The sequence below is a fragment of the Microcaecilia unicolor genome, chromosome 1 (genome assembly GCF_901765095.1).
Source record: "Microcaecilia unicolor chromosome 1, aMicUni1.1, whole genome shotgun sequence".
NCBI classification, from domain to species: domain Eukaryota; kingdom Metazoa; phylum Chordata; class Amphibia; order Gymnophiona; family Siphonopidae; genus Microcaecilia; species Microcaecilia unicolor.
The window spans coordinates 214,645,519-214,662,772 of NC_044031.1; the positions used below are offsets into that span (position 1 = coordinate 214,645,519).

The window sequence follows — 17,254 nt, forward strand, 5'->3', positions numbered from 1 at the left end:
AACAAGCAGCCTGCTTGTCCTCAGAGAATTACTCTTTCAAGCTGAGCTAGAAATAAAGGACACTTCATGAAATTGAATAGCAAATTTCAAACAATGCAAAACCAAATTGTGGAATTAATTGCTGGAGGATGTGATGAAGGCATTTAGATTAGCTGGGTTTATAAAGGATTTGGACAAATCTTCTGGCGGAAATCTAAAATTGATAATTAGAAAGACTTGGAGGGCATTGTGAAAACCAAATAATAATTAGAAAGAAATACTATGAGGCTGAGTCCTTTCAAAGAAAATGAGTATCTGCAGTTTAGTGTGTTTAGAATCGCTCTCCTCCATTAGCTTGTAAAAAAAGTGGGAAATACAACATATTACTGTCAAAGATAAGATACCAATGCTGGAAAAAAAAGCCTTGGATGTTTTCAAAAGGCTACCATATAGCTGTGTAGATCTATAGGTTGGGGGGGGGGGGGGGGGGGAGAGAGCAGTGTACTCATTCTTCATGCTGAGGTGATAGCAATCAGGAATAGTAGCAGCCACATGACCAACTTCAACAAAGCAGAATGCATTGGCTCGAAAAGGCAGCTTCACAAGCTGGTTAAGAATGACATTGAGGGCTTCCACACTTTAGATTTCATGCTCCCAATCATCTCATGAACCTAGAGAAACCAATGGTGAAGGGAGGATGGGTGACTGCCCACAGACATAAGCAAGCTGCAACAACACTCAAGATGAACCCATGGCATATGTAATCCTGTTCTGAAGCTGTATATGAGGTATCAGAAGCAACCCTGGATCGCACAAAAAATGCTTTATACACGAAACTGCTAAACCGCTCTAGTGGAAGCCATAAAATTTCAGAGCAGAGAGCATTTACAAGTTGCAATGATCATCTTTACTTTCAAGAGAAGTCGAACTGGAGAGACCGGCTAGTGTTTTAACATCTATGCCATCAAGGTTAGAGAACACAGGTCCAGATGTAGTAGTCCACAGCTGTTGAGAGACCAGTAAAGGAAACACTTCCCTTGCTAACTCAGATACGGAAAGCAAGCTGGATGAAACCATCATGCAGCTACTATATCATCCTGACCTTTTCCCGTTTGTAATGGGTTCATTACATCACATATAGGTAAAAATGCATAGAAGAGGTCTGAGCTCTAATTTAGGTTGAAGACACTGGTTTCTAATCTGCAATAGTCAGGCCTTCTGTAACACAAAAGGTATTTGGTGTTGTCCTCCACAGCAAATGGATCCACCTTAAGTGTGCCGCAGTGATTGAATATGATGTCAATTGATCTCCAGTCAAGGAACCACTTCTGTGGCTCTTGTATATGACTCAATATGTGACTGAGTGTTAAACTGTCCTAAGAACCCAGTATATATACATGGCTCTCAGCAGTATCCAGTGAGCAATGGCCCATTTCCAGATAGCTACCACTTCCCTGCATAGCGCACAGCAGCATTTGTTCAGGTATAATACAGTAACTTGGTTGTCTGTCCAAAATTTATTTCCCACAGGCACTGGTGTGCACACCAGGAGGACATAAGAACAGCCATACTGAGTCAGATCAATGGTCCATCTAGCCCAGTATCCTGTTTTCCAAACAGTGGCCAAGCCAGGTCACAAGTACCTGGCAGAAACACAAATTGTGGCAACACTCTATACTACAAATCCCAGGGTAAGCAGTTGCTTCCCATGTCTGTCTCTATAGCAGACTATGGACTTTTCCTCCAGGAATTTGTGTAAACCTTTATAAACCCAGATACACTAACCGTGTTACCACATCCTCAGGCAAAGAGTTCCAGAGCTTAACTACCCTGTTTCCCCGAAAGTAAGACATCCCCCGAAAATAAGACCTAGTAGAGGTTTTCCTGAACTGGTAGATATAAGGCCTCCCCCGAAAGTAAGACCTAGCAAATTTTTGTTTGAAAGCAGGGCTGCCGAGAGCCAGACAAGGCCACCCCTGGGCCCCCCCCCCCCCCCCCCACCCACCCTATGTCGCTCCCTGAACTAACCTTAAACGCCTCCTTTCACCTTCGCAGCAAGCAGCAGCAGGGCAGACCTCTCCTTCCTTCCATGCCCTGCCCTCGCGGACGTTACGTCAGGTGAGGGCGGGACACGGAAGGAAGGAGTGGCCTACCCTGCTGCTGCTTGCTGCGAAGGTGAAGGGAGGCGTTTAAGGTTAGTTCCGGGAGCGACGGAGGGCAGGCGGGCCAACCCCGATCCAACCCCGACGTTTCCCTGAAAAATAAGACAGCCCCTGAAAATAAGACCTAGTGCATTTTGGGGGGCAAAAATTAATATAAGACAGTGTCTTATTTTCAGGGAAACACGGTATTTGTTGAGTGAAAAAATATTTCCTCCTATTTGTTTTAAAATTATTTCCATGTAACCTACTTGAGTGTCCCCTAGTGTTCGTACTTTTGGAACGAGTAAAAAAAAAAAAATTGATTTACTTCTACTCGTTCTACACCACTCAGGATTTTGTAGACCTCAATCATATAAGCATTGCACTCAACTCTAAAGGGTATATTTGAGAAGTGCTCTCCTACCTTACTGTAAACATTTGCTTTACCGCTCATACTGAACACAAATCAGAGCGGTTTACAAAGATAACAATAAAATCAGAAGATGAAAGGAACTCCAAAACCATGGGGATAGAAAAGTAAAATACACACACATGTATCGATCATTCAGGGACTCCAAAAGATGGAGAAGGAGGAAATGGGAAGGAATCAGGGAAAATCGGGGAAGAACTACTGTGTCATTTAGTCAATCCCTCATGGCATTCTAGTGTCAGGATGAAGGGAATGCTAAGGGGAAAAGCTAGGTCTTAAGGGCTGTTCATAACAGAGACTAGGAGGATTCTGCTCTAAGAGCGCAAGGCAGAATTCCAAAGGAGCAAGGAAGGATGCAGAATTTCTAGTTTTCCCCCCATCTATTTGGGGTGAAGGTGGGAGAACATGTCAGCAATCATGTAAGGAACTAAACAGTGGACCAGAGTGTTAAGAATGTGGAGAGGGACCAAACAGATGCAGCTGTTGCAAACACGTCAGATGAACAGGTTATTGACATCCCAGACGGTGTTACTGAAGAGGAGTTTCATCGCTACGTAGCTGTTGATTACGATCTACAAACAGCTGACGACAGCACTGATGTCCAGATAAGCAACTACATGCAGGCAATGACGGCTGATGATGAAACAGAGGATGAAATGAGCAGCGAGGCACATGGTGATGAAATTCAACAACCTCCTGTCACTTTTGTAAGAGTGCTGGAGAGTCTCAACACCATGCAGGCCTATCTGGAGACCACTGGATGTCAGTGCTATGACAGCTTTTACCGTCTGGCAGACGTAGTCTATGGAACTCACAGACCCAATAGTGTACAGAGGACTATAATTGATTACTTCAAGTAAGCCTAAAGTCAGTTAATGGAGACTGTATACTGTATGTATAATAAACAGTACTGTACACATATGTTTATCAGATGTCAAGCTTCTTTGGGTCACAACAGTTAAGTGCACGCTCTGGTTAACTGCATGCATTTTTTTGGTCCCAGACCCTTGCACTTAAGTGATTGCAGTGTGTGGTGTGTGTGCGTGCGTGTATGTGTGTGTGTATGACAAGCCCTCATGAATTCAGATAATTTTTTTCTTGGGGGTGAGGGGGGGGGGGGGGGAGGGTCTGTTTCAGAACCATTGGATGACATAACCCAAAAATGTAGTGGATTTCATCTTGTTTGTTAAGAAAGGAATCTTGCTAATGACTTGGACTCGCCATGGTCAGGACACATGCATGTTGACATTGATGGACCATTGGTCTGATCCAGTACAGCATCTTATTTTCTTACTGAACTTCTAATCTCTGCTTGGCTGACTACTGCAAGTATTAGCTAGGAAACACTAGCCTCTTGTGGACTGAGTTTAGATAGTTCAACAACTACAGTCTATTGAGTCTTGACTTTGATAGCTTTTGGGCTTGCAGGCAATATACAAGAAATTAAATAAATCAGATAAAAAACCGTGACCATCTTGAATAAGAATTTAGGATGAGTAGGTAGGATTATCTCATTATGATGAAACTGAGCATGAAGTTTGTATATGACTAGCTTGAGGTTCATTGATCTTTCTAGCTGAAGTAATTGCAAACAGAGTATTTTCCAGGTTAAATGTCTGAGGGGTAAGAATGCCAATGGTTTCATCAGATATGAAAGATCATCATTCTGGACCCTTGAAACAAATAGTTTCTCTATTGGTTACCTGACATGAAGCCGCCCTTTTATGAATTTCAAAACATTAGGACACTGAGAATGCAGAGCTCTGTCTCAAGGCATGATAGGCAGAGAGTGCATTAAGTTTTACTCAGAGATGATGTCTGCAGACCAAGTTAAGAAAGATAGTAAAGGTATGGAAGTATATTTGGAGGACAAGGAAATGGGTTATGCCCATTCATAAAGCACCAGATTGAGAACCTTCATTGGAAAACTATGTATACCTTGTGCAAGCTTTCCTTGCTGTTGGGGGAGACAGGTTAAAGGAGAAAACTAGGCACTGCGTTATGTCCATGCTGTTAAAACAAGGAGCTTGAGAATATAGCAGGTCGGATGCCCCGATCTTGCATTAAGGCGAAAAAGATTCAGAACTTGCATGGAAGGAGAACAATCTCTTGAAAAAAAGGAAATCAGTTCCTATGAGGCCAATATGGTGCTGTGACCATCATGCTGGGTCTCCTTTGGGATTTTTAACAATTAGTGAGATAGGTGGATAAGCACAGAGAAGGGGTCAAGTCAGTTTATGGCTAGCAAATCATGCACTAGTTGAGAAGTGGCTGCATGCACTGAACAAGAGCTCATTATTGTAAGCATCTGAGTGCATCATTTCCAAAAATTACTCTGAAAAGCTTGGAGATCTAGGAGTCACTTGTAAGGCTCAATAAGTCTGCAGTTTACCAACTGGTTTTGATTCCCTGGTATGTAAATGATTGGACTGCTATGCGACTGATGAGTACAAGTCCTACATGTGTTCTGTTTCTCAGTATAGCTGAAGGAACCTAACATTTTTGTCTGCTGATGTAACATACTGTCATTTGATTGGCTTTAGAGAAGAGGTATCACTATTCGAAGAGCATAAAACATTACTCAACTCCAGATGAATGATATGAAGCAGTGTCTTGGCTTCTGACCACATTCCTTGGTTGAGTCAAGGGTTTACGTGAGCTACCCAACCTATGCTCACTGAATCCTATAGTTAGTATGCACCAATTCTCCTGAAGTGCAATGGGAAACACTAAAGCAGACTTGTTTTGACTGTCCACAGCTGTTACCAAATTTGAAGGGACGGTGATGACAAACTCTGGACAAAGTCTAGCTTCACTCATTATACTGAAACTTGAGATCCCTTTGGCTATCTCATCTTGAGGTAAACAAAGGCACCACATACACCAAGGAGGCCATATGGTCAATCTTTTGTAAGCAGGTTGTGGCTGTGACCCATGGGGAGTAATAAATATTTCTAATCTAATGTGAACTTATCCACCACACAAACCTCAATTGGTGGTTTGAGGGCCTTACAATGCAAGAGGCCCAAGACAGTGTATGGAGAATTACATCAATCACAGTACATTGACTAAAAACTAACTTCAAATTAACAAAATAAAACACTCCAGACCTTAACAAATAAAAAAGGTTTCAGTTTCCTTCAAAACAAGTGGTGACAGAATCTTTGCAGTCTAGCGCTTGAAACATTTTTCCCCTGGGATCTTTTCCTGTCAGCATATTGGGAATGTCTTCATCTTGTTTTTCTGTAGCTAATACTACAGATGTCTTCTATTTTGTTAGAACATAGCATGGTGAGATGACACAGCTGTGGGCTTGGAAGATAGCACAGTGGGAAGATGATGCAGCCCGAGGAAGATTCAAGAACAATACAGTTAGGGGTTGGGGCCCAGAAAAGGTGTATAGCCTCAGAGTGTGTGTCTGTATGTGTCTGGGTAGTGCTGGTGGGAGCGGGGAGAAACGGGGGACACTGCCTCAGTCTCTTTAGACAGGGGGACATGGAATACAAGTGTGTACAGAAAGAAAATATGCCACTCTGCCCTTCCATCAACTAATCCACATAAATATAAATGGGGGATCTACGCTTTACAGCCTCCCAATCTGATCCTCCTTCTTCCTTCCAGGATCTTGTCCAAAACTTGTTTAAACCCAGCTTCATTATCTCCCTGCAGCCACCTCTTTTCCAAGCTTAAAAAAGTCCTAACCCATTTAGCCTTCCCTCTTTAGAAGTCATTCCATCCCTTTTTATCATTGTGGTCACTCTCTTCTGCGCCTATTCTAATTTCACTATATGTTTTTTTTTCAGATGCACATTTTTGTATTTGAGATTGACATATTTTTGTATTTATTTTCTTTCTAAGAAAAGAGAAGACCATGCATGCAATAAGGTAAAACCCAAAAGGAAAACAAACAGCTAATCTTGGAAAAAAATGAAGAAAAATAAATTATAAGGAGCTCACTGGTATCCCTAAAATGCTTTTAACACCAAAAGAGATTGTGTCATTCCAACTCATCTGTTGACTTCCTTTTAGTTAATTTTTAATTTGCCAAAAAACCACTTTCTGGGTATATGCATATTTAATTACCTGGAAGATTCTGCTGTTCCAAATACGTTGCTGAGCCTCCCAGTTTGATTTTTCATCTTCAAACTGGCGACGTTTTTCCTCTAATTCTTTGTGCTGTGCCTCTAAGTTCTTTTTCATTTGTTCATGTCGTCGCTGAAGCTGTAACAAAATACATATATATTTACATATTAGATATAACTGTGGTTAAAAGGCTAAGAGACATTTATTAGGGCAATAAATGTAAGGCATCTGTTTGCTAATAGTTGTTAGTTGCCTGCCAAAGCTGGAAGTTGTTATTTTCTTTTTAACTAAATGTGCCTCAATTTTTTTTAAACTGCTAAAGAGAGGTGGTAGTTGAGAAGTACTTTCTAAAATTTACTGTATTAGTCCTAGATATCTTTCCAATGTGGTTGCGAATTTTTTGTTTTTGGTCCAGCAGTTTTTCTGCTTCTTTGGGTTTCCTGAAATAGTAAGCCTTCATGCACAACTTGCTGAGATTCCCCACTATTCTTCACTTTTATGTCCCTCTAGCCATCAGGTTTCATCAAGGAGCTTTCGCTGAAACCCCACCCTCCAGGAGCTAAATCCTGCCTCTGCAGCATGCCTAGCTGCCCTGGAGAGCAGAAGACATCTGGGAACACCACTTCTCAACAGGTCACAGGACTGACCTTGAAAAGTTTTTTCTTCTAAATATTAAAACTGCATGCTTCAAGTCCAATCAACACTTTTTCTGTGTTGAAAGGAATAACTGGTACTGTTCATAAATGGTTCTCCTCTTTTCTAAATAATGTTCCTTTAGGGTCTCAATCTCTCACTTGCTCCTCCCACTCCCTTTCTTGTAGTGTCCCACAGGGTTCAGTTCTATTCCTTTGTTATTTAACTTGTATGTTAGTCCTTTAGCATTGCTCGTTCAATCATTTGTAATCAACTCATTCCTTTGCAGATTAGTTTCTACTGATACAATATACAGATCTGCATTCAAATTGATCTGAAACCAATTCAAGGTTGCCTTCAGAAGGTTGCTAGATGATCAATATAATCTTGTTCTTAACCCAGACAAGACGATAGCAACAGATTACGGGTCTTCTACCTACACCTTCTTTAAATCCAATCCTGTGACAGGCAGATTACTTCTGTATCTTCATTTAAATACTTGGGGATTTTATTGATTATGCTCTTTTTTAGTCCCCTGGTTTCTTATGTTCTGAAGAAAATTTTTTGTCAGCTTTATTAGGAACATGGTGGACCTAGAATCTCTGTGTTTATCGTATGCATAGATCAGTGTCAATATGACTATTGTAACATTGTTTATGTTGGCATTACTAAAGCAAATCTAAAGTGATTACAGACACTTCAGAATACTGTAGCTCGCATTATTTGCCGAGCTAAATATGACAGAGTCACTCCTCTTCTTCAGCAATTACATTAGCTTCCTATAGAATTAAATTCAAGGTTCTCACTCTGACACACAAGGCTCTTCATATTGTTACTCCTTCTTATTTGGTAACTTTGACTATTCTTTATACACCAGCTTGTACTCTTCGGTCACTTACTGATAACAGATTGGTGTTACCACCCCCCTTCTAGGGCTTGTATTGAACCCACATGTGCGTCAGCTTTTCATCTTTTCTCCAGCTTTATGGAATTCACTGCCTCAACCTATTCAATTAGAAAGATCTTGCTCTCTCTTGTACTGCTTTAAAAACCTACTTCTTTCAATTAGCATTTGGCTCTCAGTGATGTCACCTTTCACCCAATTATTTGGCCAGTACCCTGCAGCAGGCAACCGTTAGAATACGTCTTTTATGATGTTATTTTGGGTTATGTTTGATTTTAGTTTGGGTGAATGATCTATGTTTCTTGTATGAATGGAATGTTTGTTTTAATTCCTATAATTTTATGGAGTTTTTAAGATAGTATGTTTCTTACATTATACTGTATATTGTAAACCATTCTGGCTTGCTTTGCAAATAGAGATGGTATAGAAGAAGAATAAATGATAAACTATAGGGAAATAGAGAAGGTGCAAGTAAACAGACCTATTTAAAAAAATGTACAATAGCTCTGCTTTAAAAAGTTAAAAGTGCAATGGACCACTGTTATTCAGCTGATATTTGATTTTATAAGTAATCCTATGCAAAGATAAATAAATAAAAAACCTCCATTTACCAGAATACAAACTGTACATTGGAAAGAATAATCTGAATCACAAGTTACCTGATGCTAAGCTCCACCTTGGGAGTCAGCACTTAAGAAAAAGATCTGGGTGTCAGTGTGCGGCAGCGGCCAAAAAAGCAAACAGGATGCTAGGGATTATTAGGACAGGGATGATGAATAAGACCAAAAATACTATAATGGGTCTCCACATTGAGTATTGTGTTCAGTTCACCGAATCTTAAAAAAGATATAGTGGAATTAGAAAAGGTTCAAAGAAGAGCGACTAAAATGATAAAGGAGATGTAACTCCTCTCATATGAGGAAAGGCTAAAGAGGTTAGGGCTCTTCAGCTTGGAAAAGAGACAGATGAGGGGAGAAATGATTGAGGTCTAAAAATCCTGAGTGGTATAGAACGAGTAGAAGTAAATTGATTTTTTACTCGTTCCAAAAGTACAAAAGACTAGGGGACACTCAAGGAAGTTACATGGAAATACTTTAAAAACAAATAGGAAGAAATATTTTTTCCCAGACATGGGAAGCAACTGCTTGCCTTGGGATTTGCCAATTTGGATTTCTGCCAGGTACTTGTGACCTGGCTTGGTCACTGTTTGGAAAACATGATACTGGGCTACATGGACCACTGGTCTGACCCAGTATGGCTACTCTTATGTTATGCTCTTATGCATTGTTTTGATGTATTTAGAATTTAGGTTAAATCTTTTTTTTATTGAAAATTCAATAAAAAGGCAATTAAACAAGGTAAAATTATGTATCATACCTGATAATTTTCTTTCCATTAATCATAGCTGATCAATCCATAGACTGGTGGGTTGTGTCCATCTACCAGCAGGTGGAGATAGAGAGCAAACTTTTGGCCTCCCTATATGTGGTCATGTGCTGCCGGAAACTCCTCAGTAATGTCGATATCAAAGCTCCATCCGCAGGACTCAGCACTTAGAGAATTACACCCACGAAGGGACACTCTGCCCAGCTCACCACCCGCCGAAACGGGGGAGGGGAATTAACCCAGCTCATCCCCCCACAGTGGGGAGGGGAATCCGTCCAGCTCATCCCCGCAGAGCGGGGGAGGGACACCACACCCGCCGATGCGGGGGGATCTGGCTTATCCTGCAACCGCAACCGCGGGAGGAGCTGACTGACCCTAACACCGCCGAAGCGGGAGGGGTACAAAGCTGCCCTACAGCCGCACGAAGCGGGAGGGAGTGCCGGCAGAATTTAAATCTCAATCCAGCCCCGTAAAACGGAGGGGAGAGGAATGCAGCAGCTCACTGTAACACAAACTCGTCTCAACTCTTGAAGAATCCAAGTGAAAAAAACTTGAACACGAAGTCTTTCTGAAGTAACTGAGACTAAACTTGAACCTGAAATTCAACCAGAATAAAAACAGTACAGATATCTGGGAGGGGCTATGGATTGATCAGCTAGATTAATGGAAAGAAAATTATCAGGTATGATTATACATAATTTACCTTCCATATATCAAGCTGATCAATCCATAGACTGGTGGGATGTACCGAAGCAGTACTCACCCAGGGCGGGACATTGAAATCCCTGACCTCAACACTGAAGCTCCAAACCGGGCCTCCGCCCGTGCAGCCACAGTCAAGCGGTAATGCTTGGAGAATGTATGAGCCGAAGCCCAAGTTGCCGCCTTGCATATCTCTTCCAAGGAGACGACCCGGCCTCTGCCATCGAGGCCGCCTGAGCTCTAGTGGAGTGAGCCTTCAGCTGGATAGGCGGCACCTTCCCCGCGGCCACATAAGCCGCTGCAATGGCTTCCTTGACCCATCTTGCCACTGTAGGCTTAGCAGCCTGCAGACCCTTACGAGGACCTGCAAACAGGACAAACAGATGATCCGATTTCCGGAACTCATTGGTCACTTCCAAGTATCTGATGATGACTCGTCTCACATCCAGATATTTAAGAGCAGAGTACTCCTCTGGGTAGTCCTCCCTACGAAAGGAAGGGAGACAGAGCTGCTGATTCACATGGAAGCGAGAAACAATCTTGGGCAGGAAGGAAGGCACTGTGCGAATAGTCACTCCTGCCTCAGTGAACTGCAGAAAGGGCTCTCGACATGAGAGTGCCTGGAGCTCGGAAACTCTTCTGGCTGAAGTGATAGCCACCAAAAAGACTGCTTTCAACGTCAGGTCTTTCAGAGATGCCCTCGACAAGGGTTCAAAAGGCGGCTTCTGCAATGCTCTTAGCACCAGGTTGAGATTCCACGCAGGCACCACTGAGTGCAGAGGAGGGCGCAGGTGATTAACTCCCTTGAGAAAGCGCACCACATCTGGCTGCGAAGCCAGGGAAGCACCCTTCAGGCGGCCCCTGAAGCAAGCCAGAGCCGCTACCTGGACTTTAAGGGAACTGAGCGACAGGCCTTTCTCCAGACCTTCTTGCAGGAACGCCAACACTGAAGAAATTGGAGCAGTGAAGGGAGAAAGTGAGCCTGCTTCACACCACGCTGCAAATATACGCCAAACCCTGGCGTAAGCAGTAGAAGTAGAGCGCTTCCTCGCTTTCAGCATAGTGGCGATGACCTTGTCTGAGAAGCCCTTCTTTCTCAGACGCTGCCGCTCAATAGCCAGGCCGTAAGACCAAAGGGGGAGGGATCCTCCATCACCACGGGACCCTGATGCAACAGGCCCTGCTCCACTGGCAGTCGCAGAGGATCGTCGACTGAGAGCCTGATCAAGTCCGCATACCAGGGACGTCTGGGCCAATCCGGACCCACCAGGATTACCCTGCCAGGATGCTTTGCCACCCGGTCTAGCACCCTGCCCAACATGGGCCAGGGCGGGAACACATAGAGAAGCTCTTGAGTCGGCCACTGTTGGAGAAGAGCATCTACTCCAGGGATCGAGGGGTCCCGTCCTCTGCTGAAAAAGCGCGGCACTTGGCAATTGGCCGATGACGCCATCAGATCTAGGCTCGGCTGGCCCCAGCGCTTCGTGATGTCCAAGAACGCCTGAGCAGATAGCTGCCACTCTCCGGGCTCCAAGGTATGGCGACTGAGAAAGTCCGCCTTGATATTCATGACTCCGGCAATGTGGGCCGCTGACAGCTGCTCCAGGTTCGCTTCTGCCCACTGGCATAGATTCATAGCCTCCTTGGCTAGAGGGGCGCTCTTGGTACCTCCCTGGCGGTTGACATAGGCCACAGCCGTGGCATTGTCCGACAGGACCCGTACCGGCTTCAACACCAGTACCGGGATGAACTCCAAAAGCGCCAACCGAATGGCTCTGAGTTCCAGGAGGTTGATAGACCACTTTGCCTCTGCAGGAGACCAGAGCCCCTGCGCTGTCTTTCCCAAGCAGTGGGCTCCCCAGCCCGACAAAGAGGCGTCCGTCGTGACGACAATCCACTCCGGGGTCACCAGAGGCATTCCCGCAGAAAACTTGTCTGTCTGCATCCACCAGCTCAGCGCTTTGCGCACTGCTGGGTCCAAGGGAAGGCGCACAGCATAATCCTCCGACATCGGAGTCCAGCGCTGCAGCAGAGATTGTTGTAGTGGTCTCATATGAGCCCTGGCCCAGGGCACTACTTCCATCGTGGCCGTCATAGAGCCCAACAGCTGCACATAGTCCCACGCCCGAAGAGGAGAGGCTACTAGGAACTGGTCCACCTGAGCCTGAAGCTTGACAATCCGATTGTCTGGCAGGAACACTCTGCCCACTTGGGTGTCGAATCGAACTCCCAGATACTCCAGGGACTGAGTCGGGCGCAGCTGGCTTTTCTCCCAGTTGATGATCCATCCCAGGGAGCTCAAAAGAGCAACTACCCGGTCCACAGCTTTGCCGCACTCTGCATAAGAGGGGGCTCGGATCAACCAGTCGTCCAGATAAGGATGGACTTGTACTCCTTCCTTTCGCAGGAAGGCCGCGATGACCACCATTACTTTGGAAAAGGTCCGCGGAGCAGTAGCCAACCCGAACGGGAGGGCTCTGAACTGGAAGTGTCGGCCCAGGACTGCAAAACGCAGAAAGCGTTGATGAGGAGGCCAGATGGGAATATGCAAGTACACTTCCTTGATGTCCAAGGATGCCAGGTACTCCCCTGCCTTCACTGCCGCTATAACAGAGCGGCGAGTCTCCATGCGAAAGTGCCGCACTTTCAAGGCCCGATTGACCCCTTTGAGGTCGAGGATAGGCCGGACAGAACCTCCTTTCTTTGGTACCACAAAGTAAATGGAGTAACGCCCCTTGCCAAGCTGACTTTCTGGCACCTGAACGACCGCACCCAGGCGGATCAGATTGTCCAAAGTCTGCTGCACTGCCACAGCTTTGACCGGAGACTTGCAGGGAGAGAGTACAAACCCGTCTCTTAAGGGTCGGCAGAACTCTAGCTTGTAGCCGTCTCTGATGACTTCCAGCACCCAAGCGTCTGAAGTTATTGTGGTCCACTCGCCCAGAAACGAGGACAGCCGTCCTCCAATCTGCACTGGGGCGTGGACCAAGACCCCGTCATTGGGTACGAGACCCTGGGGGAGGACCGGAGGGAGCACCTCCGGGACGGCGGTCTCTGCGAAAGGAATGCTGCTTGGGGGAGAAATTCCTCTTAAAGGAAGAGGGGGCAGAGGAACCCGACCTGCCCGGGCGGTACCGACGGGCTTCCTGAAACCGTCCTCTGGAGGTACCGGGACGAGTGCTAGCCCGAGCCCTGACCTCTGGTAACTTCTTGCCCTTAGACGTGCCGAGATCGGTCACGATTTTGTCCAGCTCGACCCCAAAGAGCAGCTTGCCTTTAAAAGGCAATCTAGCCAGGCGGGATTTAGAGGCGTGGTCAGCAGACCAATGTTTCAGCCAAAGCCACCGCCGCGCAGAGATTGTCTGAGCCATGCCTTTAGCTGAGGCCCTCAAGACATCATACAGCAAGTCTGCCAAATAGGCTAAGCCCGATTCCAGGGCCGGCCAATCAGCCCTCAAGGAATGATCCGAGGGGGAAGCCCGCTGCACCATAGTCAGGCACGCCCTGGCCACATAGGAGCCGCAAACTGAGGCCTGCAAACTTAAAGCAGCCGCCTCAAAGGACGACCTTAAGGCCGCCTCCAATCTTCTGTCTTGGGCGTCCTTTAGGGCCGTGCCACCTTCCACCGGCAACGCCGTTTTCTTAGTCACCGCAGTGATTAAAGAATCCACGGTAGGCCACAGATAGGCCTCACGTTCACTTTCAGTCAAAGGATAGAGGCGGGACATAGCCCTAGCCACTTTAAGGCTCGCTTCAGGGACATCCCATTGAGCCGAAATTAAGGTGTGCATGGCATCATGCACGTGGAAGGTTCTAGGCGGGCGCTTCGTCCCCAGCATAATGGCAGAGCCAACAGGGGCTGAGGGAGAGACGTCCTCCGGAGAGGAAATCTTCAAAGTGTCCATGGCCTGTAACAACAGGTTGGGCAAATCCTCTGAGCTAAAAAGCCACGCTGCAGAGGGGTCATCCGCTCCATCCGAGCGGGGATCCGTCTCCTCCAAGGAATCCGCAAAGGACCGTTGGGAGAACTCATATACGCTGCCCTCATCTACATCGGAGGAGACAAAGTCCTCCAAGGCCTGGGAATCAACCTGAGGGCGTTTACCTCTGGGAACCTCAACCTCTTTACCAGACGAGGGAGCAGGGGCAGCGTTTTGCATAAGGAAGGCCTGATGCAGCAGCAAAACAAACTCGGGGGAGAAACCCCCCAGACTGTGCACTTCCGCAGCCTGGGCTACAGCCCTAGACGCACCCTCAACCGGCGCTCGCAAGAGCGGGGGAGAGACATGCTGCGCATCCAAAATGGCGTCCGGCGCGACACTCCGCGAAGGAGCCGCGCGGGAAGAACGGCGCTTAACTTTAGCCGCTTTTGTGCCGTCGCCCAAATTAAGGGCGTTCATGGCATTAATGTCTCCAACCTCAAGGGCGGCCCAAGAAGAAGCCGTCCGAGCCGCGTGGCCGGCCAAGATGGCGGAGGCGAGGAGCGGGGGATGGGCGTTTATGGCGGGAAAAACCGCCACGCCGGAGGAAGGACCGGGACATTCATCGGTCACGAAACTGGCACCCAACAAGGGCGAACCAGGCTTTAAGACCCACGCATCCCCTCTAGAAGCGCTCAAGCGATCCGGGGAGCGACTCTTTGCGCCCTCGCCCTCCGACGCCATATGCCACGAGGAGAAGAATCGGGGAACCCCCTGCCCGCTATAAAAAGGTAAAAATTACCTGCTTGCCGCTCCGAGCTGTAACGACCTGGTGTCCCAGTGAGTAGCTGCAATAAACGTTTAAATAAACGTCGAAATAAACGCCTTTAAGGACGTTCAAAATTTTTTTTTTTTTTTTTTTTTTTTTTAACGGAGCCAGCGGGAGGGGGGAGAAAAGGAGGGACCTGGCACCACCAGGTTTGCACTTGCTCAAAACAGCCCTCAACCCCAGGCACTCAACAAAACCTAAGAATTAGGCTTGGAGGCCTAGCCAGAGCTGCTGCTGTGTGAGACCACCACCTGCTGAGATAGAGAACATACTGAGGAGTTTCCGGCAGCACATGACCACATATAGGGAGGCAAAAGTTTGCTCTCTATCTCCACCTGCTGGTAGATGGACACAACCCACCAGTCTATGGATTGATCAGCTTGATGATATGGAATATATAGGTTCATGCCTTTTTTTTTAAAAACAAATCCAACGCCCCACGTATCCCCTTCTCAACCCTAACCCATTACATTGTAATGTAACCAGTTTATATGGAAAAGCAAGATACATGCACTGAAAAACCAAGATGATGTTCAACTCCCCCCCTTACCAGATTTCTTCCTAAACCGAACCCCCTCCCTCCCCACCCAACCTGTATAGTATTGTGAAAGCTATGGTGTATGAGAACTGAAAAAAATGGAAGAGCAAATGTTGTGAACAAAATAGTCAAATATTAGGCGAAATGTTACCCAAAATCAATGAAACTAAGGGAAGACAGACTTTGGCTCTTATAGCCTCTCTCCCAAACAGTAGAGCACTTCACCACAAACATTCAAGTCCTCATTTACCGTTCCACAACCATCCTTTCCCACCAAAGTAGAGAGAAAGAAGAAAACAAAACGAACATCAGGAACCTCTCATGGCAAGGGGACCAAAACCATCTGGCCCAGCAGTTAAGCATATTTAAGATGAAACTGCGAGCCCTAGATAAAGAGAAGATATGTAAGGATCCCAGACTGACAAAAAAAACGCTTCTTTCACTTAGCAGACCCACCCTCTGCTTCCCCAGCAACATATTCCGGTGGATCATACTAAGCCATCCCCAGAATGATGGGGAGTCTGATGCTGTCCACTCTTTTAGGATTGATTTCTTACCGAATAATGCTGCCTTGCACATAAACACATGGTGACCCCCACTCTGCATGGGGAAAGCTTCACATATACCCAACAAAAAGCCAGCAGCTGATAACAGAATAGCCAAGCCCAGCAGGCCTTCCAAGTAATGAATTACCTGCTTCAAAAACTGATGTATTGCAATGCATTCCCAAAATGCATGAAAAAAGAATTAGGCCACTAAGACAATTTCAAAGGGTTGTGTCAATGCCGCCCATGTGAAACTGGGTCTGGGCGAGATATGCATGCTAGAACACCCTAAACTGACATTTTGTAAGTTCACCACTATCGTTAACTGTGGGATTCGACAAATCAATTTACCAAGATCCAGTGAATCAGGTAATTATGAAAATCCACCACCTATTTAGCCATCAGGTATAAAGTGTTTTTTTTTTTTTTTTTTGAGAGGAATACTGTAGGAAGGCTTTATGTAATGTTGAGACTGACAAGCAGTCCCTATCTTCCAAGTTTAGGAGGGAACTCAACCTATCACCATGACCAACAGTCAAAGTACATATGTGTTGCCATACTGAGACAGACCAAAGTTTCATCAAGCCCAATATCCTGTTTTCAACAGTGGCCAATCCAGGTCACAAGTACCTGGAAAGATCCCAAAAGTCCTTATATAGTGTGGGTTTGTACTTTACGTTCTTGTAACTGGAGTAGTGTTACTTAAGATATTCCCAGGAAGCAGGGGCGTAGCTATGGGGGGCCATGGGGGCCTGGGCCCCCGTAAATTTAGTCTGGGCCCCTGGTATTGCTGGCGGGGGTCACAAAGTGGAAACATTGTGACACAATTGATGGTGAGCAAACAAATCCTATTGCTATGTTCTCCACACATGTGTACATCTCTCTCTTCCTTTTTCACAGTCTGCAGTGCTCGTAAATTCAGCTATACTGCAGCATTAGAAATTCATACCAACAACTCTAGCTACTAGGGGCGGGCTTTTGACTTATGTTTTCATGTCTTTTTTTTTTTTTTTAAATTTTTGTCCTCTATCATTTAAGCACCTGTTATATAATACCAAAAAGGTATTATATACTACTAACTAGCTTTAGAAATGCTAGTTAGTAGTTAGTAGTATATAATACCTTTTTGGTGACCTGTTCCTTCTAGTGTGTATGCACACTCTG

The 17,254-nt window shown here is 45.6% G+C and overlaps 1 protein-coding gene across 6 annotated transcripts in view; it reads right to left on the bottom strand.

Moving 5' to 3' along the window:
- SEPTIN7 (septin 7) overlaps positions 1-17,254 on the bottom strand; it is a 266,068-nt gene that overhangs the window by 6,654 nt on the left and 242,160 nt on the right. For all 6 annotated transcript variants that reach the window (XM_030204223.1, XM_030204206.1, XM_030204215.1 and 3 more), the window contains one exon: positions 6,634-6,771. In XM_030204223.1, the coding sequence (XP_030060083.1) occupies positions 6,634-6,771 (138 nt within the window). The remainder of the gene's footprint in view (positions 1-6,633; positions 6,772-17,254) is intronic.